This window comes from Leucoraja erinacea, unplaced genomic scaffold, assembly GCF_028641065.1.
Source record: "Leucoraja erinacea ecotype New England unplaced genomic scaffold, Leri_hhj_1 Leri_133S, whole genome shotgun sequence".
Lineage (NCBI taxonomy): Eukaryota > Metazoa > Chordata > Chondrichthyes > Rajiformes > Rajidae > Leucoraja > Leucoraja erinaceus.
The window spans coordinates 203,470-228,399 of NW_026575605.1; the positions used below are offsets into that span (position 1 = coordinate 203,470).

A 24,930-nucleotide genomic window follows, 5' to 3' on the forward strand; every position below is an offset into this window, starting at 1 on the left:
GCTAATCACAACAGGGCCTTACGTGGTCTCGAACATTACACTGCCTTCTCCCCATATCCCCTGAATCCACTATTTATAAAAGACCTATCTAACTCTCTCTTGAAAGCATCCAGAGAACCTGCCCACTGCCCTCTGGGGCAGAGAATTCCACAGACTCACCACTCTCTGTGAGAAAAAGTGTTTCCACGTCTCCGTTCTAAATGGCTCACTCCTTATTCTTAAACTGTGGCCCCTGGTTCTGGACTCCCTCAACATCGGGAACATATTTCCTGCCTCTAGCGTGTCCAAGCCCTTAACAATCTTATATGTTTCAATGAGATCACCTCTCATCCTTCTAAACTCCAGAGTGTACAAGCCCAGCTGCTCCATTCTCTCAGCATATGACAGTCCCGCCATCCCGGGAATTACCCTTGTGAAACTACGCTGCACTCCCTCAATAGCAAGAATGTCCTTCCTCAAATTAGGGGACCAAAACTGCACACAATACTCCAGGCAGGTGTGGTCTCACTAGGGCTCTGTACAACTGCAGAAGGCCTCATGTTAGGCACGGACATCGTGGGCCGAAGGGCCTGTTCCTGTGCTGTGCTATTGTATGTTCGATGGTCTATGATCCAAGAAGATTCTTCAGGGGTGGCAGGTTCGTCCCCTGGAGGACTTTAGTGAGCCAGATGCCAGATGGGTTTTTTAACAGTCCAGCAGATTCATGGTGGCAGTTAAACAGGATTTATTTCATTAAAGTAATCACAGATTTATTTCATTACCGGAATTTAAGTCCCCCCATCTGCCCTGATGAGAATTTTAACAAGAGAATCAATGGTGCAGAACACTGGTGGCTGCAACCAAAAACTTAACCAATACCGTACCACGAGTCTTGAATGAGTAGACAGGTTTGGGGAGGGCCTCAAATGGTTGAATCGTCTAGAGGCTGCAGATGGTGGAATCCTGAATAAAAAGCAAACTGCTGGAGGAAGTGGATGGGAAAGGTTTACGGCTTGTACACACTAGTAGAATTTAGAAAATTGAGGGGGGATCTTATAGAAATTTACAAAATTCTTAAGGGGTTGGACAGGCTAGATGCAGGAAGATTGTTCCCGATGTTGGGGAAGTCCAGAACTAGGGGTCACAGTTTATGGATAAGAGGGAATTATTTTAGGACCGAGATGAGAAAAACATTTTTCACACAGAGAGTGGTGAATCTGTGGAATTGTCTGCCACAGATGGTAGTTGAGGCCAGTTCATTGGCTATATTAAAGAGGGAGTTCGATGTGGCCCTTGTGGCTAAAGGTATCAGAGGGTATGGAGAGAAGGCAGGTACAGGATACTGAGTTAGATGATCAGCCATGATCACATTGAATGGCGGTGCAGGCTCGAAGGGCCGAATGGCCTACTCCTCCACCTATTGTCTATGTTTCTCTGTTTCTATGTTTCACACTGATCGAGCTTACACATAAATGATTCATAAATTGTGCAGGGCAATAAAGAGAAAAAAGGACCCTGCAAGAGGACAAGACATCTTTTCCCCAGGATGGAAACATGGTCTCCAGGTCCTACGCTCAAATTAACCATGCATTGCAGAACCATCAACAGTTTGCGGGTAGTAGCAGCATTGTTGGAGCAGAGAAAAGTGGGAGTGACATATAAGAACCAAGGGCAGATTTAGACTGTAGAAAAGTTATGATTTTGGAAGGCAGTCTACATTTAGTATTAGTGAGTTCAGAGACACAGTGGAGAAAACAGCCCACCAAGTCCGCACAGGCTAGCGATCACCCCATACACTAGTTCTATCCTACACACTAGAGACAGCTTACAGAGGCCAATTAACCTCCTGGTTTACATGTCTTTGGAAACCGGAGCACCCGGAGAAAACCCACATGGTCACGGGGAGAACGTACAAACGCTGTACAGACAGCACCCCAAGTCAGGATCGAACCTGGGTCTCTGGTGCTGTGAGGCAGCAACTCTACCGCTGTGCCACCGTGCCTCCCAAATCTAGCGATTTCACCTCGATCGATGATTCAGATTCAATTTTTCAGATTCAATTTTAATTGTCATTGTCAGTGTACAGTACAGAGACAACAAAATGCATTTAGCATCTCCCTGGAAGAGCGACATAGCAAATGATTTGAATAAATAATAATAAGTGTCCGGGGGGGGTGGTGATTGGCAGTCACCGAGGTACGTTGTTGAGTAGAGTGACAGCCGCCGGGAAGAAGCTGTTCCTCGACCTGCTGGTTCGGCAACGGAGAGACCTGTAGCGCCTCCCGGATGGTAGGAGGGTAAACAGTCCATGGTTGGGGTGAGAGCAGTCCTTGGCGATGCTGAGCGCCCTCCGCAGACAGCGCTTGCTTTGGACAGACTCAATGGAGGGGAGCGTGGAACCGGTGATGCGTTGGGCAATTTTCACCACCCTCTGCAATGCCTTCCGGTCGGAGACAGAGCAGTTGCCATACCATACTGTGATGCAGTTGGTAAGGATGCTCTCGATGGTGCAGCGGTAGAAGTTCACCAGGATCTGAGGAGACAGATGGACCTTCTTCAGTCTCCTCAGGAAGAAGAGACGCTGATGAGCCTTCTTGATCAGAGTAGAGGTATTGTGGGTCCAAGAGAGGTCATCGGAGATGTTGACTCCCAGGAACCTGAAGCTAGAAACACGTTCCACCTCCGTCCCGTTAATGTGGATGGGGGTGTGCGTGCCGCTTCTGGACTTCCTGAAGTCTACAATGAGCTCCTTGGTCTTCTTGGAGTTAAGGGCCAGGTTGTTGTCAGCGCACCATGCCGCTAAGTGCTGGACCTCCTCCCTGTAGGCCAACTCATCATTGTTGCTGATGAGGCCAAACACCGTTGTATCATCTGCATACTTGATGATGGTGTTAGTACCATGTACAGGTGTGCAGTCATAGGTGAAGATGGTTGGCATGGACTCAGTGGTCCTATGATCTGGCATCCACTCTAATCCCTCTCTCCCGCAAGACGTCCCTCAGTCAGAGCCATGACCAGGGCGGCGCTGTGGAATAGATGCTGCCTCACAGCACCAGAGTACCGGGTTCGATCCTGACTACGGGTGCTGTCTTTTAGAAGCCATTTAGAACGGATACGAGGAGGCACTTTTTCACACAGAGAGTAGTGAGTCTGTGGAATTCTCTGCCTCAGAGGGCGGTGGAGGCAGGTTCTCTGAATACTTTCAAGAGAGAGCTATATGGGGCTCTTAAAGATAGCGGAGTCAGAGGATATGGGGAGAAGGCAGGAACGGGGCACTGATTGTGGATGATCAGCCATGATCACATTGAATGGCGGTGCTGGCTAGAAGGGCCAAATGGCCGACTCCTGCACCTATTGTCTATTTCTGTACGGAGTTTATATGTTCCCCCTGTGACCTGCGTGGGTTTTCTCCGAGATCTTCGGTTTCCTCCCACACTCCAAAGACGTGCAGGTTTGCAGGCTAATTGGCTTGGTGTAAATGTATATCGTCCCTGATGTGTGTGGGATAATGTTAGTGTGTGGGGATGGCTGGTCAGCCCGGACTTATTTTAGTTTTATTTATTGTCACGTGTTACCGAGGTACAGTGAAAAGCTTTTGTTGCGTGCTAACCAGTCAGTAGAAACACAATACATGATTACAATGGAGACGCCCACAGTGTACAGATACATGATAAGGCAATAACGTTTAATGTAAGGTAAAGCCAGCAAAGGCACAACAGAGGATGTACTTCCTGCGGCAGCTGAGGAAACACAATCTGCCACAGGCAATGATGGTCCAATTCTACACGGCCATCGTAGAGTCTGTCCTCACCTTGTCCATCATGGTCTAGTTTGGCTCAGCCACCAAGCACGACACCTGGAGGCTGCAGCGAATCGTCCGATCAGCAGAGAAGGTTATTGGCTGCAACCTTCCCTCCATTGATGAACTGTACACTGCAAGGGCCAGGAAGCGAGCGGGCAAGATCATCTCTGACCCATCTCACCCTGGCCACAAACTCTTTGAATCACTTCCCTCTGGAAGGCGACTCCGGACTGTCAAAGCTGCCACAGCCAGATATAAAAACAGTTTTTATCCACGAGTAGTTGCTCTACTCAACAGCCAAAAATCTGTAGCCTCCCTTTGATCTGGTATTTTGTTGGTTCACATGCTTGATCAATGGTGTTTTATCATTCATGTTTTATTATTATTAATGTTTAGTGTTTTCAGAGTCATTCGTAACTGTCACTGTATGTCATGTTGTTACTTGTGGTCGGAGCACCAAGGCAAATTCCTTGCATGTGAATACTTGGCCAATAAACTTACTTACTTACAAAGTCCAATCGAGGGTAGTCTGAGGATGGGTCGAAGGGCCTATTTCCTCGCTGTATCTCTAAACTAAATAAACTAAACTAAACGGATGTCCGTGGTGTGATTTGAACCTGTAACCCTCTGATTCACGGACTAAGGTGCAAGCAGCTGTGCTCAGCAAATGGATGAGTACCAAGTAATTGTTGTTGCAATATTCAATTTGATATCAATTTAAATTTGCATGAATTTTTAAAATTCATTTTGAATTAATTTAGATTCATGCACTGCTGGCTGTAATGTGCAGTGTAATCTCTCTTTTCCATTACCACTGTGTCGTACCATCGTTCACTTTATATTCCGGCAGCTTATTCCCCATCTCCTGGTCTAATCATGTAGCTCTTATTCACATTAGATTCATCAGCAGCACTCTTGTCCAGATTGCTCTATTCTTTAACCGGCTTGTGATCACCAGCCGGCAGTCGCATGAAATAAAAGTCCCAAGATGCAGGAAATCCGCCAGCCAGCTCTTCCCAGGGACATAAACGGAGTAAATGCAAACAATCTGACATCAAAGGATGCCAGATTCGAGAACAGCTTCTTCCCTGCTGCTATCAATGTGTCCCTGCTCTTCGACGCTTTTTTTTGCACGTTTAAGCATGAAATCCCGACCTTCCAACCTACCTCGTTGTGACCCACGCACTTTTTAAGAAACCTGCACTTTCTCTGCAGCTGTGACACTATTCTGCACCATAGGTCTGAAGAAGGGTCTCAACCCGGAACGTCACCTATTCGCTCAAGAGATGCTGCCTGGCCCGCTGAGTAACTCCAGCATTTTGTGTCTATCCGTAGTATTTTGCACGGTTTCTATTCTTTAGACTTTACTTTAAAACCTGACACAAACTATCTCAATCCGAAACGTCACCATTCTCAGATTCAGATTCAGATTCAGATTCAATTTTAATTGTCATTGTCAGTGTACAGTACAGAGACAACGAAATGCATTTAGCATCTCCCTGGAAGAGCGACATAGCAAACGATTTGAATAAATAATAATAAGTGTCCGGGGGGGGTGGTGATTGGCAGTCACCGAGGTATGTTGTTGAGTAGAGTGACAGCCGCCGGAAAGAAGCTGTTCCTCGACCTGCTGGTTCGGCAATGGAGAGACCTGTAGCGCCTCCCGGATGGTAGGAGGGTAAACAGTCCATGGTTGGGGTGAGAGCAGTCCTTGGCGATGCTGAGCGCCCTCCGCAGACAGCGCTTGCTTTGGACAGTCTCAATGGAGGGGAGCGAGGAACCGGTGATGCGTTGGGCAATTTTCACCACCCTCTGCAATGCCTTCCGGTCGGAGACAGAGCAGTTGCCATACCATACTGTGATGCAGTTGGTAAGGATGCTCTCGATGGTGCAGCGGTAGAAGTTCACCAGGATCTGAGGAGACAGTCTACAATGTAGTCTACAATGTAGTCTTCCTGAAGTCTACAATGAGCTCCTTGGTCTTCTTGGAGTTAAGGGCCAGGTTGTTGTCAGCGCACCATGCTGCTAAGTGCTGGACCTCCTCCCTGTAGGCCAGTTCATCGTTGTTGCTGATGAGGCCAATCACCGTTGTATCATCTGCATACTTGATGATGGTGTTAGTACCATGTACAGGTGTGCAGTCATAGGTGAAGAGGGAGTAGATGAGGGGGCTCAGCACACAGCCCTGTGGAACGCCGGTGTTCAGGGTGAGGGTTGTAGAGGTGTGCTTGTCTAACCTCACAGACTGGGGTCTGTTGGTTAGAAAGTCCAGTATCCAGTTGCAGAGGGAGGGGTCGATGCCCAGGTTACCGAGTTTGGTGATCAGTTTTGATGGTATAATGGTGTTGAATGCTGAGCTTTCTCTCCTGGGATGCTGCCTGACCCGCTGAGTTACTCCAACACTTTGTGACTATCTACTCTATTCTGCACTCTGTTTAAGTTTTCTTGTGCACTATGTGTTATGATAGTGGGACTTCAGATGCTGGTTTTACACAAAGTGCTAGAGTAACATTGGACGGCATAATGGTACATGCCCACGTTTGGCTCCTATTCCTCTAAACCTTCCCTACCCATGTACCTGTCCAAATGTCTTTTAAACGTTGTTATATTACCTACCTCAACTACCTCCAGTGGCACCTCGTTCCACATACCTACCTGATTGTGGATGATCAGCCATGATCACATTGAATGGCAGTGCTGGCTTTAAAGGGCCAAATGGTCTACTATTGTCTACCACCCTCTGTGCCTTGCCCCAATTGATAATTTTAACTTGTGTGTCCGCCCTGTCTTTATCCATAACTATGGATTATGGGGCCACAGTTTAAGAATAAGGACTTTTTCTCACAGAGAGTGGTGAGTCTGTGGAATTCTCTGCCTCAGAGGGCGGTGGAGGCTGGTTCTCTGGATGCTTTCTAGAGAGAGCTAGATAGGGCTCTTAAAGATAGCGGAGTCAGGGGATATGGGGAGAAGGCAGGAACGGGGTACTGATTGGGTATGATCAGCCATGATCACATTGAATGGCGGTGCTGGCTCGAAGGGCCAAATGGCCTACTCCTGCACCTATTGTCTATTGTCTATAACTGTAGAAAGATCTTTCAAAGAACTGGCACACACACACACACACAATAGAGTTCTAGAGTGATACAGTGTGGAAACAGACCATTCAGCCCAATTTGCCCACATTGGCCAACATGCCCCATCCACACTAGTCCCACCTGCCTGCTCTTGGTCTATATCCCTCTAAACCTACCCTATCCATGTACCTGTCTAAATGTTTCTTACAAGTTAAGATAGTACCCGCCTCAACTACCTCCTCCAGCAGCTCGTTCCATACACCTACACCCTTTCTGTGGAAAAAGTTACCCCAAAGATTCCTATTAAATCTTTCCCCCTTAATCTTGAACCTACAGTATGTCCTCTGGTTCTCGATTCCCCCACTCTGGGCAAGAGAGTTTGTGCGTTTACCAGATCTATTCCTCTCATGATTTTGACATCTCTGCAAGGTCACCCCTCATCATCCTGCACTCCAAGGATTAGAGTTCCATCCTGCTCAACTTCACCCTATGGCTCAGGTCCCCGAGTCCTTGTAAAATGGTTGAATGGACGTTTTTGGTGATGGATCACTCTTATTCATCTGCATTGGGAATTCTAATGATGTCCTTGAGAGGTCAGTGAGAAGATGATGCTGCTTTTCTCTGGTAGCAGTGTTTACATCCCGTGATGTTACATGAGCATGCATTTATCCAACAACCTTGAGCGTCTATGTTTATAAGTTTAAGTTTATTGGCCAAGTATGTACACATACAAGGAATTTGCCTTGGTGCTCCGCCCGCAAGTAACAACACAGCATGCTGTAACAATTAAGAATGACACATAACACATTAAACATTAATAATAAAAAATTATAGTTTGAACTTGTGAATGAAATAAAATACCAGATCAAAAGGAGGCTACAGATTTTTGGCTGTTGAGTAGAGCAACTACTCGTGGATAAAAACTGTTTTTATGTCTGGCTGTGGCAGTTTTGACAGTCCAGAGTCGCCTTCCAGAGGGAAGTGATTCAAAGAGTTTGTGGCCAGGGTGAGAGGGGTCAGAGATGATCTTGCCCGCTCGCTTCCTGGCCCTTGCAGTGACCAGTTCATCAATGGAGGGAAGGTTGCAGCCAATAACCTTCTCAGCTGATCGGACGATTCGCTGCAGCCTCCAGGTGTCGTGCTTGGTGGCTGAGCCAAACCAGACCATGATGGAGAAGGTGAGGATAGACTCTACGATGGCCGTGTAGAATTGGACCATCATTGCCTGTGGCAGATTGTGCTTCCTCAGCTGCCGCAGGAAGTACATCCTATGTTGTGCCTTTTTGACTGTGGAGTCGATGGTAGCCCCCCACTTAAGGTCCTTGGAGATGATGGTTCCCAGGAACTTAAAAGACTCCACAGATGTGACTGTGGTGTTGTTGATGGTGAGTGGGGTGAGGGGAGGGGGAGCTCTCCAACAGTGACCGATTAGCATAGATAGGGTAAACAAGTTTGAAATAGAATCACAAAGTTATACTGAACCAAAACAGGCCATTTAGCCCAAACTGCCCAAGGTGCCACGTCCACACTACTCCCACCTGCCCACGTTTGACCCACATCCCTCCAAACCTTTCCTAATCCTTTAGCTGCCCAAAGGTGATTCCTGGAATGAGTGAGTTATCATATGATGAGTGTTTGGCCTCTACTCTTTAGAAGGTTGAGGGGGGACCTCATTGAAACTTACAGAATAATGAAAGGCATAGATAGAGTGGATGTGGAGAAGATGTTTCCACTGGTGGGAGAGTTGAGGACCAGAGGTCACAGCTGTGCCACCGTGGCTGCCCGAGTTAGTTAGAAATATGTGGAGTGATTCCAGATCCGTTACTGGGACCAGCGCACAAACTTGGGCGCACCATCTCGACAGCACCATTAATGTTGAACAGATGGACACACAGTGCTAGGGTTATGCCCGTGTCCCACTTAGAAAACCTGAACGGAAACCTCTGGAGACTTTGCTCCCCACCCAAGGTTTCCGTGCGGTTCCCGGAGGTTTTTGTCAGCCTCCCTACCTGCTTCCACTATCTTCAACCTCCGGCAACCACCTGCAAACCTCCGGGAACCGCACGGAAACCTTGGGTGGGGCGCAAAGTCTCCAGAGGTTTCCGTTCAGGTTTCCTAAGTGGGAAAGGGGCGTAACTCAGCAGGTCAGGCAGCATCTCTGGAGAACATGGATAGGTGACGTTTCGTGTCGGGGACATTTCCCCAGATCCGAAAAGCCACCCATCCACTTTCTTCAGAGATGCTGCCTGACCCGTCATGTTAATCCAGCACGCTGTGTCTATCTTGGCTGCATCTGCAGTTCCTGTTTATTACATCCATGTTGAAAAGTTTGATCTGTGCTAAATCACGCCATGTTTTCTCTTCCCAGCGATGGACATTACTGACATTTTGAAAGGCAAAGCAGAAAGTGATGAGGACAAACACCATTTTATTCCCTTCCAGCAGTAAGTACTGGTTTCAGTTTATATTATTGATTTCTCTACCCTTGCTTTCCAACTTTCTCCATCCTCCCCCTCCCCTAATTACCTGACTATTCACTGTTCTGATTCATTTTGCTGATTATAGACTATAGACAATAGACAATAGGTGCTGGAGTAGGTCATTTGCCATTCAATGTGACCATGGCTGATCATCCCCAATCAGTACCCCGTTCCTGCCTTCTCCCCATATCCCCTGACTCCGCTATCTTTAAGAGCCCTATCTAGCTCTCTCTTGAAAGCATCCAGAGAACCGGCCTCCACCGCCCTCTGAGGCAGAGAATTCCACAGACTCACCGCTCTCTGTGAGAAAAAAGTGTTTCCTCGTCTCCGTTCTAAATGGCTTACTCCTTATTCTTAAACTGTGTGGCCCCTGATTCTGGACTCCCCCAACACCGGGAACATGTTTCCTGCCTCTAGCGTGTCCAAGCCCTTAACGATCTTATATGTTTCAATGAGATGCCCGCTCATCCTTCTAAACTCCAGAGTGTACAAGCCCGGTTAAGGGGAGACTTGGTAAAAGTACATCAAACTATGAGTGGCATAGATAGGGTAGATAGTCAAAACATTTTTCCCCAGAGTGGAAATTTCCAACACTGGAGGGGAGAGTATAATTGAGATGTGCGGGGCAAGTTTTTTTAACACAGAGTGGCGGGGACCTGAGTGGCGGGGACCTGGAATGTGCTAGTTCTAGGGGTGGTGGTGGGGGCAGGAATGAAATAATTATACAAATACATTTATTCAAAAAATAAAACTAAATGTCCAAATGAGCACAATCAAAGACTGCCTATGTTGACAGTTTCACAAACAAACAATCATCAAATTAATATTACGCCAACTTTATCAACAAAACGCAACAACCAGCGTTCATGGAATGCCTCCAGATTCCCCGTGGACACCGGGTATTCCCTCTCCAGGGAGGGACACGCGGGCACGGACGTAGGCCCGGAAAAGGGGCAGGCAGCCGACCCCGGTGCGGCCATCGACTGCCCGCTGCCTGGGCTCCCGAACGGCCATCTTGCCCAGGCCCAGGAGCAGACCGACAGGGAGATTCCCCACCCCCTCCCCCGACCCTCCCTTCCTCTGTATCGCAGATACGACTGTGGCGTTTAACAGGCTTTTAGATAGGCACATGGAAGAGCAGGGAGTAGAGTAGAGTAGTATTGCGTACAGTTTTGGTCTCCTAATTTGAGGAAGGACATCCTTGTGATCGAGGCAGTGCAGCGTAGGTTCATGAGATTGATCCCTGGGATGGCGGGACTGTCATATGAAGAAAGGTTGAAAAGACTAGGCTTGTATTCACTGGAGTTTAGAAGGATGAAGGGGAGATCTTATAGAAACACATAAAATTATAAAACGACTAGATGCAGGAAAAATGTCCCCAATGTTGGACGAGTCTAGAACCAGGGGCCACAGTCTTAGAATAAAGGGGAGGTCATTTAAGACTGATGGGGGGAAAAAAAAATTCACCCAGAGAGTTGTGAATTTATGGAATTCCCTGCCACAGAGGGCAGTGGAGGCCAAGTCACTGGATGGATTTAAGAGAGAGTTAGATAGAGCGCTAGGGACTAGTGGAGTCAAGGGATATGGGGCGAAGGCAGGCACGGGTTATTGACAGGGGACGATCAGCCATGATCACAATGAATGGCGGTGCTGGCTCGAAGGGCCGAATGGCCTCCTCCTGCACCTATTTTTCGATGTTTCTAGAGGGATAACGATCATGTCCAGGCAGGCAGATGAGGATCAGTTTAACTTGGGCAGAAGAACTGTTCCATGCTCTGCTCTACGTATAAATAGTCAGAAAGAGTAAGCAACCTCAGTATTGAGCTCCACGCATATTTTACAGCATTTCTTTTTTTTTGTTTGGGAGCCAGGGCAAAGACAGGATTGCGTTGGGCTCATTACAGTGCACGGCCCAATTGACACAACCACTGGTGTTCATGCTTCATTGAGTCACATCCAGCACAGAAATGCATCGTACTGACAGCATTCTCGTTGCCAACCATCAAGCACCAATTTATACTAACTAAGGTGGACAAAAGTGCTGGAGAAACTTAGCGGGTGCAGCAGCATCTAAGGAGCGAAGGAAATAGGCAACGTTTCGGGACGAAACGTTGCCTATTTCCTTCGCTCCTTAGATGCTGCTGCACCCGCCGAGTTTCTCCAGCACTTTTGTCTACCTTCGATTTTCCAGCATCTGCAGTTCCTTCTTAACCAATTTATACTAACTCCATTCGCCAGCACTTGGTCCATAGCTGCTGAGCCTTGGTGAATCGAGTACGCATGCAGATCATATAACCATATAACCATATAACAATTACAGCACGGAAACAGGCCATCTCGGCCCTACAAATTTTTTTTTCCCCTTAGTCCCACCTGCCTGCACTCATACCATAACCCTCCATTCCATTCTCATCCATATGCCTATCCAATTTATTTTTAAATGATCTAAATTTATTTAGATCCTTGTGAGAGTGTCTGCCTTCATTACCTTCTCCGGCGATGTTAGTTAGTTAGTTTAGATTTATGGTTACTAAAGTTTATTGACTTAATTAGGTAACAAACTAGGTATTGCTCACAGAATAAAATGTCTGTCTTGGTTAACAATAAATCCAGTTTTCCATAACAATGGGCACGCACGCTATAACGTAATCACTGAAGTTCCTGAAACTTGGGTGTCATCTTAAATAGGTAACAAACAGAATAGGATGATAATAGAAACATAGAAAATAGGTGCAGGAGTAGGCCATTCGGCCCTTCGAACCTGCACCGCCATTCACTGTGATCAGAATCTACGCCTAACTTAGATCGGGGAGACTAAGCGTAGGTTGGGCGATCGTTTCGCCGAACACCTCCGCTCAGTCCGCAATAACCAACCTGACCTCCCGGTGGCTCAGCACTTCAACTCCCCCTCCCATTCCCAATCCGACCTCTCTGTCCTGGGTCTCCTCCATTGCCAGAGTGAGCAACAGCGGAAATTGGAGGAACAGCGCCTCATATTCCGCCTGGGGACCTTGCGTCCGGATGGCATTAACATAGAATTCTCCCAATTTTGCTAGCCCTTGCTGTCTCCTCCCCTTCCTTAACCCTCTAGCTGTCTCCTCCCACCCTCCCATCCGCCCGCCCTCGGGCTCCTCCTCCTCCCTTTTTCCTTCCTTCTCCCCCCACCCCCCCATCAGTCTGAAGAAGGGGTTTCGGCCCGAAACGGCGCCTATTTCCTTCGCTCCATAGATGCTGCTGCACCCGCTGAGTTTCTCCAGCAATTTTGCGTACCTTCTAACTTAGATTAGTTTAGTTTAGAGATACAGTGCGGAAATAGGCACTTCGGCCCACCGGGTCCGCGCCGACCAGCGATCCCCGCACATTAACACCATCCTACACACACACTAGGGACACTGTCCACTGATACCAAGCCGATTAGCCTACAAACCTGCACGTCTCTGGGGTGTGGGAGGAAACCGAAGATCTCGGAGAAAACCCACGCAGGTCACGGAGAGAACGTACAAACTCCGTACACACAGCGCCCGCAGTCGGGATCGAACCCGGGGCACCGGTGCTGCACTCGCTATAAGGCAGCAGCTCTACCCGCTGCGCCAACGTGACCGTTAACAGCAGATCCAATTGTTTGTTGCAACGATGGGTGCACGCTACAACATAATCAGTTGTCAGTTTAGTTTATTGTCACGTGTACTGAAGTTCAGTGAACAGCTTTTGTTGCGTGCTAACCAGTCAGCGGAAAGACAATACGTGATTACAATCGATCCATTTACAGTGTATAGATAAGTGATAAGGGGATAACGTTTAGTGCAAGGTAAAGCCAGCAAAGTCCAATCAAAGATAGTCCGAGGGTCACCAAAGAAGTAGATAGTAGTTCAGCACTGCTCTCTGATTGTGGTAGGATGGTTCAGTTGCCTGATAACTGTGTGAGGATTCAGGGTGGAAAGCAAATTCTTCCTCAGAATGCAGGGAGAATCCAGAAATCGGAGGTGCAAAGGGACTTGGCAGTGGATTCCCAAAAAGTTAACCTGCAATCGGTAGGAAAGAAGGCAAATGCAATGCTAGGATTTATTTTGAGAGGGCTTGAATACAAAAACAGGGATGCAATGTTGAGGGTGAATAAGGTGCTGGTCAGGCCGAATTTGGAGTTTTGTGAGAGGTTTTAGTCCCCAAACCTGAGGAAGGATGTGTTGGCTCTGGAGAGGGTCCAGAAGAGGTTTACGAGAATGATCCCAGGAATGAGTATAGAAGCTGGGATGTAATGTTAAAATTGTACAAGGCATTGGTGAGACCAATTCTGGAGTATGGTGTACAATTTTGGTCGCCCAATTATAGAAAGGATGTCAACAAAATAGAGAGAGTACAGAGGAGATTTACTAGAATGTTGCCTGGGTTTCAACAACTAAGTTACAGAGAAAGGTTGAACAAGTTAGGTCTTTATTCTCTGGAGCGCAGAAGGTTAAGGGGGGACTTGATAGAGGTCTTTAAAATGATGAGAGGGATAGACAGAGTTGATGTGGACAAGCTTTTCCCTTTGAGAATAGGGAAGATTCAAACAAGAGGACATGACTTCAGAATTAAGGGACAGAAGTTTAGGGGTAATATGAGGGGGGAACTTCTTTACTCAGAGAGTGGTAGCGGTGTGGAATGAGCTTCCAGTGGAAGTGGTGGAGGCAGGTTCATTGGTATCATTTAAAAATAAATGGATAGGCATATGGATGAGAAGGGAATGGAGGGTTATGGTATGAGTGCAGGCAGGTGGGACTAAGGGAAAAAAAGTTGTTCGGCACGGACTTGTAGGGCCGAGGGCCTGTTTCCGTGCTGTAATTGTTATATGGTTATATGGTTATAATGAGTGGGTTAGCGTATGATGAGCAGTTTGAAGGCACTGGGCTTGTACTCGCTGGAGTTTAAATGGATGAGGGGGGGACCTCATTTAAACTGACCGATTAGTGAAAGGCTTGGATAATGCGGATGTGGAGAGGATGTTTCCACTGGTAGGAGAGTCGAGGACCAGAGATCACAGTCTCAGCATTAATGGACATATCTTTGGGAAGGAGATGAGGAGGAATTTCTTTTGTCAGAGGGTGGTGAATCTGTGGAATTTATTGCCACAGAACGCAGTGGAGGCCAAGTCAATGGGTGAAGATTGACAGATTCTTCATTAGTACAGGTGTCAGGGGTTATGGGGAGAAAGTAGGAGAATTAGGTTGAAATAGAATTAGATCAGTCTCGATTGAATGGCAGAGCAGACTCGATGGGCCGAATAGCCTAATTCTGCTCCTAGAATATATGAACATGAACCTCGTGGGTTTGCTCCAGGTGCTCCAATTTCCTCCCACACTTCAACCACGTACAGGTTTGGTTAAAGATAAATTGTAAATTGTCCCTGGTGTGTAGGATAGTGCTGGTGTACAGGGTGATCGCTGGTCGGCGCGGACTCGGTGGGCCGAAGGGCCTGTTTCCGCGCTGTAACTCTAAAGTCTAAAGTAAGTTCTTCGTCTGCTCCCTTTCAGTAAGTAAATACCTCTTCTCCTTAGCAGAACAGGAAACACAAAGCTCCCTATCCCTTCCACACCCAAGTCGCACCAGCTTCTCGTTTCCACCCCACAAACAGCTAACAATGGCCTGTTTCCTTCATCATCGTTACTTTTTTTGCACATCTGTCATTCATTGTTCTATATCTCTCCACATCATCATCTATATCTCTCGTTTACCATTACCGCTAACCAGTCTGAAGCAGGGTCTCGACCTGAAACCTCGCCCGTTCCTTCTCTCCAGAGATGCTGCCTGTCCCGCTGAGTTAAGGGCTTGTCCCACTTACGCGACCTTTACAGGTGACTGCTGGCACCCGTGTGAGGAAAATTCAGCGGTGACCAGAAAGACGCTAGGCATCTTTGGAGATCTTTCATGCCCATACTGCCTGTAAGTGGGACAGGCCCTTGTGTCTGTCTTCAGTTTAAACCAGCCGTTCCTTCCTACAAAAGCTACACAAATATAGTCTGGCTAAGGTTGTGTTGAACTCTATTTCCTACATAAAAAGAATGTGTTGTATATAATCAGCAGTAACAACACCTAATTGGCCTGACTAATTGGCCTCCTCTAATACCTCTGCTATTTTAGTTAATTGCTTCGCGCTTGAGGTGAAAACATCCGAATATCAGCCTTAAATCATATTAAGGTGTTCAAACCTGGGTACAGCAATCTCACTCCCACGACTTAAATTAAATAGGAAAACAGAGGTAATGATAAAATGGCTTGTTAAAATTGCAGTGTACTGTACATTCTCATTACCTTCATTGTGGCAGCCAATTTACACCATTCAATGTCCCGGTCGCAATGCCCCAGATGCTCTCCCATTCCGAGCGTTGAGAGCAGTTATGTCAGTCTGATTAAAAAAGTACATCAAGGCCACAGACACAAAATGCCAGAGTAACTCAGCGGGACAGGCAGCATCTCTGGAGCGAAGGTATGGGTGGCGTTTCGGGTCGAGACCCTTCTACAGACTGAGTGTCGGGGGAGAGGGAGACACGGAGTTACGGGTCAAGGGCCTGTCCCACTTGGCCGGCATTTGCGCGGAATCTACGCGTCATCATTTATGCGTCACGACGCCCGACGGGCGCGTGGTGACACGCACGTGATGCGCGCATGGCGCACTTTACGCTCGCATGGTGCGCGATGACATGGGCAGTGACATGCGGCGTCCCAGGATTTTGTGCTGAACGAAATCTTCACGCGCCATCTGCGTGACCCGCAAATGACGGCCAAGTGGGACGGGCCCTTCAGGTGTGCAAACGAGAGAACAAAGGAGACGAGGTTCAATGAAAATGTAGACTAGATCATTGTTAGCACAAGGAAACGTAGAACCATAGAAAATAGGTGCAGGAGTAGGCCATTCGGCCCTTCGAGCCTGCACCGCCATTCAATATGATCATAGCTGATCATCCAACTCAGTATCTCGTACCTGCCTTCTCTCCATACCCCCTGATCCCTTTAGCCACAAGGGCCACATCTAACTCCATCTTAAATATAGCCAATGAACTGGCCTCAACTACATTATGTGGCAGAGAGTTCCACAGATTCACCACTCTCTGTGTGAAAAATGTTTTTCTCATCTCGGTCCTAAAAGACTTCCCACTTATCCTTAAACTGTGACCCCTAGTTCTGGACTTCCCCAACATCAGGAACAATCTTCCTGCATCTAGCCTGTCCAACCCCTTAAGAATTTTGTACATTTCTATAAGATCCCCCCTCAATCTTCTAAATTCTAGCCACAGAAGGTAGTTGAGGCGGTGCAGGCTCGAAGGGCCGAATGGCCTACTCCTGCACCTTTTTTCTATGTTTCTATGTTTCTTCATATGAAAGTCCTGACATCCCAGGAATCAGTCTCTGTACTCCCTCTATGGCAAGAATGTCCTTCCTCAGATTAGGAGACCAAAACTGTACGCAATACTCCAGGTGTGGTCTCACCAAGACCCTGTACAACTGCAGTAGAACCTCCCTGCTCTAATACTCAAATCCTTTTGTTCGAGGAAGGTGACAATGAGGCCACATTTAAGGGCCTGTCCCACTTGGCAAATTGTGTCGGCAACTGCCGGCATCATTGACGTTTCAGGCCACCGAACAAGTTGCGGCGTGTTGCCAGGTCTCGAGGGACTGAGCTATACGGGGAGGATGAGCAGGTGAAGGGTTTATTTGGAGTGCAGGAGGATTAGGAGCAATCGTATAGAGGTATGTACAATAATGAGAGGAATAGATCAGGTATTGAGGATCAGAGGACATAGGTTTAAGATGAGGGGGAAAGATTTAATTGGAACTTTTTTACACAAAGGGTGACGGGTGTATGGAATGAGCTGCCAGAGGAGGTAGTTGAGGCAGGGACTATCGCAATATTTAAGAAACTGTTGGGCAGGTACATGGATAGGACAGGATTAGAGGGATGAGGGCCAAAGCTAGGCAGGTGGGGCTAGTGTAGATGGGACACTTTGGTCAGTGTGGGCAAGTGTCTGTTTCCATTCAATACAACTCTATGTCTGAAGAAGGGTTTTGACCCGAAACGTCAACCATTTCTTCTCTCCAGAGATGCTGCCTGCCCCACTGAGTTACTCCAGCTTTTTGTGTCTCTTTATGTCTCTATGAGTCAGTTTACTGTTTTCTGTTTAGTTTATTGTCACGTGTACCGAGGTGCAGTAAAACGCATTTGTTGCGTGCTATCCAGTCAGCAGAAAAACTGTACATGATTACAATCGAGCCATTCGCAGTGTATAGATACATGATAAGGGAATAACGTTTGGTGCAAGGTAAAGGGCCTGTCCCACTTTCAAGGCCTAATTCACGACCTATTTTACTCGTGGACATTTTTCATCATGTTGAAAAAATGCCCTGACCTACTTGATGTCATGAGTACCTACGACTAGCATCACACCATCCTATGACCTACCTACGACCTACATACGAGCTCCTACGACTTACCTACGACCTCCTATGACCTTTTGACGACCATGCTGCGAGTATGAGTCGAGGGCAAACTCGGCAGAGGTCGTGAAAGTGGGACAAGCCCTTAAAGCCGGCAAAGTCCGATCAAGGATAGTCCGAGGGTCAGCAATGAGGGAGATACTAGTTCAGCACTGCCCCCTGGTTGTGGGAGGATGGTTCAGTTGCCTGATAACAGCTGGGAAGAAACTGTCCCTGAATCTGGAATCTGGAATCCTGAATGAGGGGTACCCGGACGTGGTGCCGACAGACAGGAAGTCGAAGCAAAGAAGCCGAAGCCAAAGAACCGAGTAGAAACGAGGCCGCAACGCCAATGAACCGAAAGATTACGAAGACGAAACGCCTACTAACCGAAAGGCTAGGACGCCTAAACGCAAACTAACCGAAAAGATGGGACGCCTAAACGCCAATGAACCGAAAAGCTGTGTCGCCTAAAAGCAAACTTACCGGATGGCCGCTCTGTCGAAATGTCACCTACCCGAAAGGCAGCGTCGCCTACAGGCCAACGAACCGACTGCCGCTCAACAGAAACGTCCAATAACGCACATGACGTTGCCGGGGGGCGGGACTTGTCAGCGATTGGTCCAGACCCCCGCGTCCATCACATCACTGTGAAGGCATGAATATTGTCACAAACCTCCGCTCAACACGACCCGCAGCCCGCGGAGGGTGGCCATGGGAGAGTGGGGGCTGCCCCGAGGGATGCGCACCTTCAGCCGCTATAAACTTGGTGCTTGGGTTCAGATTGCCTAGTCACCTATGGCTTGTGTGGGAAAATGAACCCCACGCTCTCCTTCTCTCTCCCCTCGTCTATCTCTCTCCCTTCTCTCTCTCCCTTCTCTCCTCCTCTCTCTCCCCTCTTCTCTCTCCTCCTCTCTCTCCCCTCTTCTCTCTCTCTCTCCACTCCTCTCTCCTCCTCTCTCTTCCCCTCCTCTCTCTTCCCCCTCCTCTCCCCCCCTCCCTTCTCTCTCCCTCCTCTCTCCGCCTTCTCTCTCTCTCTTTCCCCCTTCTCTCCCCTCCCCCGCTCTCCATTCTCTCTCTCTCCCCTTCGCTCCCCCTTCTCTCTCTCCTCCGTCTTCGCCCGCGGGAGCGTCCCACAGTCACTGACCGCGATACATCACCATCGGACCCCAGTTCCACACCAGGGCGATTCCCCCTTCCTGCTAGTTCCTCTTTGCATCCAGGTGTCCCTTCGTCACCACCTCTTTCACAGCCAACATCGGATCATTGTGGGCTCCACCTTGCTTTGGTCATCAGTGCCGGCTTTCTTCTGAACCTTTTCATACCTCTAGTTTCCCTCTCCCCTGACTCAGTCTGACGAAGGGTCTCGACCTGAAACGTTCCTTTTCTCCAGTGATGCCGCCTGACCTGCTGAAGTAACTCCAGCACTTTGTGTCTATCTGCACTACCATAGCCTTGTTCTGGGGTGGGAGATTGCAACCTTCACTTGGTCCGCCCTGTTCGACAGATGCAATCAACCCGGCGTGCACAATCAAATAGAACACGTTGTCCTGCAACTTTAGGCTGTGCACGTGCAGTGAAAAGCTTTTGTTGCATGCTATCCAGTCAGCTGAAAGACAACACATGATTACAATCCAGCCATCCACAGTGTGCAGAAACATGAGAAGGGAATGGACAGATCTGAGAGGACTTTAAGAAGAGCAGAGTTAAAGTATTAAACATGTTGCTGTAGGAGTATAGGTTTGAAAGTGTGTATCGATTGTAACATGTGAGTGTAGATCCGCTTCTGTGACTGGCACACAAATAGCCGCCTGCGTTGGCCGCCATCTTGGATCCGTAGGTATGTTTTATGTTTTATGACTGTTGTGTTTTTCTTTGCACTGTCTTTTATCCTTCTGCTGTCTTACATCATTTATGATTCATTCATGCATAAGTTGCATATAGAACCATAGAAACATAGACAATAGGTGCAGGAGGAGGCCATTCGGCCCTTCGAGCCAGCACCGCCATTCAATGTGAACATGGCTGATGATCCATAATCAGTAACCCGTGCCTGACTTCACCCCATATGCCCTAGAGCTCTATCTACAGGGCCTGTCCCACTTGGCTGCATTCGCGTGCCATTTATGCGACCTGCTAGCGTGTGTGTAGCGTGTGGGTAGCGCGGGACGGGCACATGGAGTGGCGTGGAGGAGTGTGGACTTCATCCTGCACGAAATCTTCGACCTGTCGCTTAACTGACGGCCAAAGTGGGACAGGCCCAAGACCCTGGCGCGATGCAACGTCTCACCTCCAACAGCAGCAGAAGCAGCAAACGATCGCCGAACTCGGCCTGGGGCTCACGGCCGTTGCGGTCCGGATCCGCCCCCACTTCTACTCCCAGAGCGGGGCCAAGAAAATTGAGGATGGACATAAAATGCTGGAGTAACCCAGCGGGACCGGCAGTATCTCTGGAGAGAAGCAATGGGTGACGTTTCGGGTCAAGACCCTTTTTTTCAGAGTGAAGAGTCTCGACACGAAACGTCACACATTGCTTCTCTCCAGAGATGCTGCTGGTCCCGCTGAGTTACTCCAGCATTTTATGTTTATCTTTAATTGATGTCACGTGCTCCCGACAGCTGTGTGGACGCATGATGACGCGCCCGACAGTCGCGCCCCAGTCACTACCGGCCTGTTGCGTAAATAACGGCCAAGTGGAACAGGCCCTTAACTCTCTTAAATCCATCCAGTGACTTGGCCTCCACTGCCCTCTGTGGCAGGGAATTCCACAAACTCACAACTCTCTGGGTGAAAACGTTTTTTTTCTCACCTCAGTTTTAAATGACCTCCCCTTTATTCTAAGACCGTGGCCCCTGGTTCTGGACTCGCCCAACATTGGGAACATTTTTCCTGCATTTAGCTTGTCCAGTCGTTTTATAATTGTATACGTTTCTATAAGATCCCCCTCATCCTTCTAAACGCCAGTGAATACAAACCCAGTCCTCATGTGACAGTCCCGCCAACTCGGGGATTAAACTCGTGGGACTGAGGGCCTGAGTCTGGGTACCCGTGATGCTGCTGTAAGTAAGACTTTCATTGTACCTGGACCTCACAGCCCTTGTGCAAATGACAATACACTCGAATATACTGGATCTGCTTCAGCACCACTGTTCGATTCCCACTCCTAGTTCATTTTGTTCACTTCCAGTAACTGATCAATCCAAGTTTTGAACGCATTGTCCACAGTCCGTCAGTATCATGGATCCCAAAGATTCACCATCCCCCAAACGCTGAGCCTTCATCTCTTGACCTAGCCCTTGTTGACCAGAGGAAATATCCTCCCACAATTACAGTGTCAAGGTTGTGTGTGATTCATATTCCTGCACTCCTGTGCAACTTTTATTCTTGCTTTACCGCACTGCAGCACACAACTGGTCCCCTGGCAGTTTCAATTCAGCCTCTCACTCTCTGCCTCGCTCTGTGTGTGTCTCTCTCTCTGTCCCTCTCTCTCTCCTCTCCCTCCTCTCTCCCTCACTCCCCTCTCTCTCTCTCTTCTCTCTCTCTCTCTCTCTCTCTCTCTCTCTCCCCTCTCTCTCTCTCTCTCTCTCTCTCTCTCTCTCTCTCTCTCTCTCTCGCTCTGTCCCTCTCTCTCTGCATCTCTCTCTCTCACTCTCTCTCTCTCTTTCCTCTCTCTCTCTCTCCCTCTCTCTCTCTCTCTCTCTCTCCCTGTCCCTCTCTCTCTCCTTCCTCTCTCTCACTCCCTCTCCCCCTCTCTCTCTCTCTCTCCCCCCCCCTCTCTCTCTCGCTCTCTCACTCTCTACCTCTCTCTCTCTCTCTGTCCCACTCGCTCCCCTCCCTCCCTCACTCTCTCTCACTCACTCACTCCCCTGTACCCCCCTCTTTCTCTCCCTTTCTCACTCTCTCTCTGTGCCCCCCCCCTCTCTCTATCTCTCTCTTTTTCTCTCTCTCCCTCCCATGCGTACTCACCCCTCCATCTCCCTCTCCCTTTCTGTCCCTCTCTATTTTTAGCACCTGTCTCTCTCACATACACACCACACACGGCCACAAAGAGCCAACATACACAGATGCTGAGAACACTTTTCTAGCTGCCTGCTTCTCTAACTCATCAGATGGTAGGATCCCTGGTAATTGCTCCGTCAGTAGCAGGAAGCGGAGTCAACGTAGATGAGCCTTGGCCTTATCAGACCACAGCAAAACCTTTACGATAAGTAGAAGACACTTTCTTGATTACCGTCTAATAACTGCGACAAAATTAATACTGAAATTTAAAACTGTGTACAGTTTTGGTCTCCTAATTTGAGGAAGGACATCCTTGTGATTGAGGCAGTGCAGCGTAGATTCACGAGATTGATCCCTGGGATGGCGGGGCTGTCATATGAGGAAAGATTGAAAAGACTAGGCTTGCATTCACTGGAGTTTAGAAGGATGAGGGGGCATCTTATAGAAACATATAACATTATAAAAGGACTGGACAAGCTAGATGCAGGGAAAATGTTCCCAATGTTGGGCGAGTCCAGAACCAGGGGCCACAGTCTTAGAATAAAGGGGAGGTCATTTAAGACTGAGGTGAGAATTTTCTTTTTCACCCAGAGAGTTGTGAATTTGTGGAATTCCCTGCCACAGAGGGCAGTGGAGGCCAAGTCACTGGATGGATTTAAGAGAGAGTTACAGTGGCTTGCAAAAGTTTTCATACCCCTTGAACTTTTCCACATTTTGTCACGTTACAACCACAAACGTAAATGTATTTTATTGGGATTTTATGTGATAGACCAACACAAAGTGGTGCATAATTGTGAAGTGGAAGGAAAATGATACCTGGTTTTCAAATTTTTTTACAAATAAAAAACTGAAAAGTGTGGCGTGCAAAAGTATTCAGCCTTTACTCTGAGTCCCCTAAATAAAATACAGTGCAACCAATTGCCTTCAGAAGTCACCTAATTAGTAAATAGAGTCCACTTGTGTGTAATCTAATCTCAGTATAAATACAGCTGTTCTGTGAAGGCCTCAGAGGTTTGTTAGAGAACATTAGTGAACAAACAGCATCATGAAGCCCAAGGAACACACCAGACAGGTCAGGGATAAAGTTGTGGAGAGGTTTAAAGCAGGGTTAGGTTATAAAAAAAATCCCAAGCTTTGAACATCTCACGGAGCACTGTTCAATCCATCATCCGAAAATGGAAATAGTATGGCACAACTGTAAACCTACCAAGACATGGCCATCCACCTAAACTGACAGGCCGGGCAAGGAGAGCATTGATCAGAGAAGCAGCCAAGAGGCCCATGGTAACTCTGGAGGAGCTGCAGAGATCCACAGCTCAGGTGGGAGAATCTGTCCACAGGACAACTATTAGTCGTGCACTCCACAAATTGGGCCTTTATGGAAGAGTTGCAAGAAGAAAGCCATTGTTGGGAAAAAAAGCCATAAGAAGTCCCGTTTGCAGTTTGCCACCTGCCATGTGGAGATGAGACCAAAATTGAAGTTTTTGGCCTAAATGCAAAACGCTATGTGTGGCAGAAAATTAACACTACACATCACCCTGAACACACCATCCCCACTGTGAAACATGGTGGTGGCAGCATCATGCTGTGGGGATGCTTTTCTTCAGCAGGGACAGGGAAGCTGGTCAGAGTTGATGGGAAGATGGATGGAGCCAAATACTGGGCAATCTTGGAAGAAAACCTGTTAGAGTCTGCAAAGGACTTGAGACTGGGGCGGAGGTTCACCTTCCAGCAGGACAACGACCCTAAACATACAGCCAGAGCTACAATGGAATGGTTTAGATCAAAACATATTCATGTGTTAGAATGGCCCAGTCAAAGTCCAGACCTAAATCCAATTGAGAATCTCTGGCAAGACTTGAAAATTGCTGTTCACAGACTCTCTCCACCGAATCTGACTGAGTTTGAGCTATTTTGCAAAGAAGAATGGGCAAAAATTTCAGTCTCTAGATGTGCAAAGCTGGTAGAGACATATCCCAAAAGACTTGCAGCTATAATTGCAGTGAAAGGTGGTTCTACAAAGTATTGACTCAGGGGGGCTGAATACTTTTGCACGCCACACTTTTCAGTTTTTTATTTGTAAAATAATTTGAAAACCATGTATCATTTTCCTTCCACTTCACAATTATGCACCACTTTGTGTGGGTCTATCACATAAAATCCCAATAAAATACATTTACGTTTGTGGCTGTAACGTGACAAAATGTGGAAAAGTTCAAGGGGTATGAAAACTTTTTGCAAGCCACTGCGGATAGAGCTCTAGGGGCTAGTGGAGTCAATGGACATGGGGAGAAGGCAGGCACAGGTTATTGATAGGGGACGATCAGCCATGATCACAATGAATGGCGGCGCTGGCTCGAATGGGCCGAATGGCCTCCTCCTGCACCTATTTTCTATGTTACTAAAATTTTGGAAAAAACCAGCAGCCCCCACAATTAAAATGTGGATTACGGAAATGACTGAGACCTTGCATTTGGAAAAAATAAGATTCGTCTTAATTGACAAACCAGAATTATTTGTTGGAATATGGTCTCCATTTATTGATTTCTTAAAGAAGTGAATTGGTTTAACACAAAACCAGGGTTGAAACTTGAGTTTGGGATTGGATGAATAATTATACTTAACATCTCCTGGAACTATCTCCACAATCTTGTTATTTGTAATTTCTTTTTCCCTCTTCTTTTTCTCTCTATTAGTTTATAGTTTTTCTCATCTTTTTTCTCCCTTTATCTTTATTCTTTAAAAACATTTTTTTAAAGTGAAGCTATGTAAGAAATCTGTAATTAAATTGTTGCTTGCTACTATTTGTATACATGCTTCTAATAAAAAAAAAGAACAAAAAGATGTGCCTTGGCCTTGGTTGGAGGGTAATTGGTTTGGTAATCGGTGTCACCGCACACCACTCGGGCAATTTCCGCGTGTAACGGCCTGTTGATTATTTCTCAAGCTTTCTCTTCTCTTCCCAACAGAGTCACAGCTGAAAATGATTTCCTCCACACTTTAATCCACAAGGTTGTCACTGCCAAAGACATAAACCACAAAGGTCAAGGTAAAATGTTCCTTTCCAATTCCCTCCGCGCTGGAGATGGCAAAGTCGCTGTCAATGTTTATCTCCACTCCACCTGTGTGTACACTCGAGTTTGTCCCC

The 24,930-nt window shown here is 47.5% G+C and overlaps 1 protein-coding gene across 1 annotated transcript in view; it reads left to right on the forward strand.

Moving 5' to 3' along the window:
• Positions 1-24,930, forward strand: part of LOC129715704 (dedicator of cytokinesis protein 2) — a gene marked incomplete at its 3' end in the record, with an annotated part of 264,879 nt that overhangs the window by 186,976 nt on the left and 52,973 nt on the right. The window contains exons 11-12 of the mRNA XM_055665562.1: positions 9,224-9,299; positions 24,752-24,831. Of these exons, the coding sequence (XP_055521537.1) occupies positions 9,224-9,299; positions 24,752-24,831 (156 nt within the window). The remainder of the gene's footprint in view (positions 1-9,223; positions 9,300-24,751; positions 24,832-24,930) is intronic.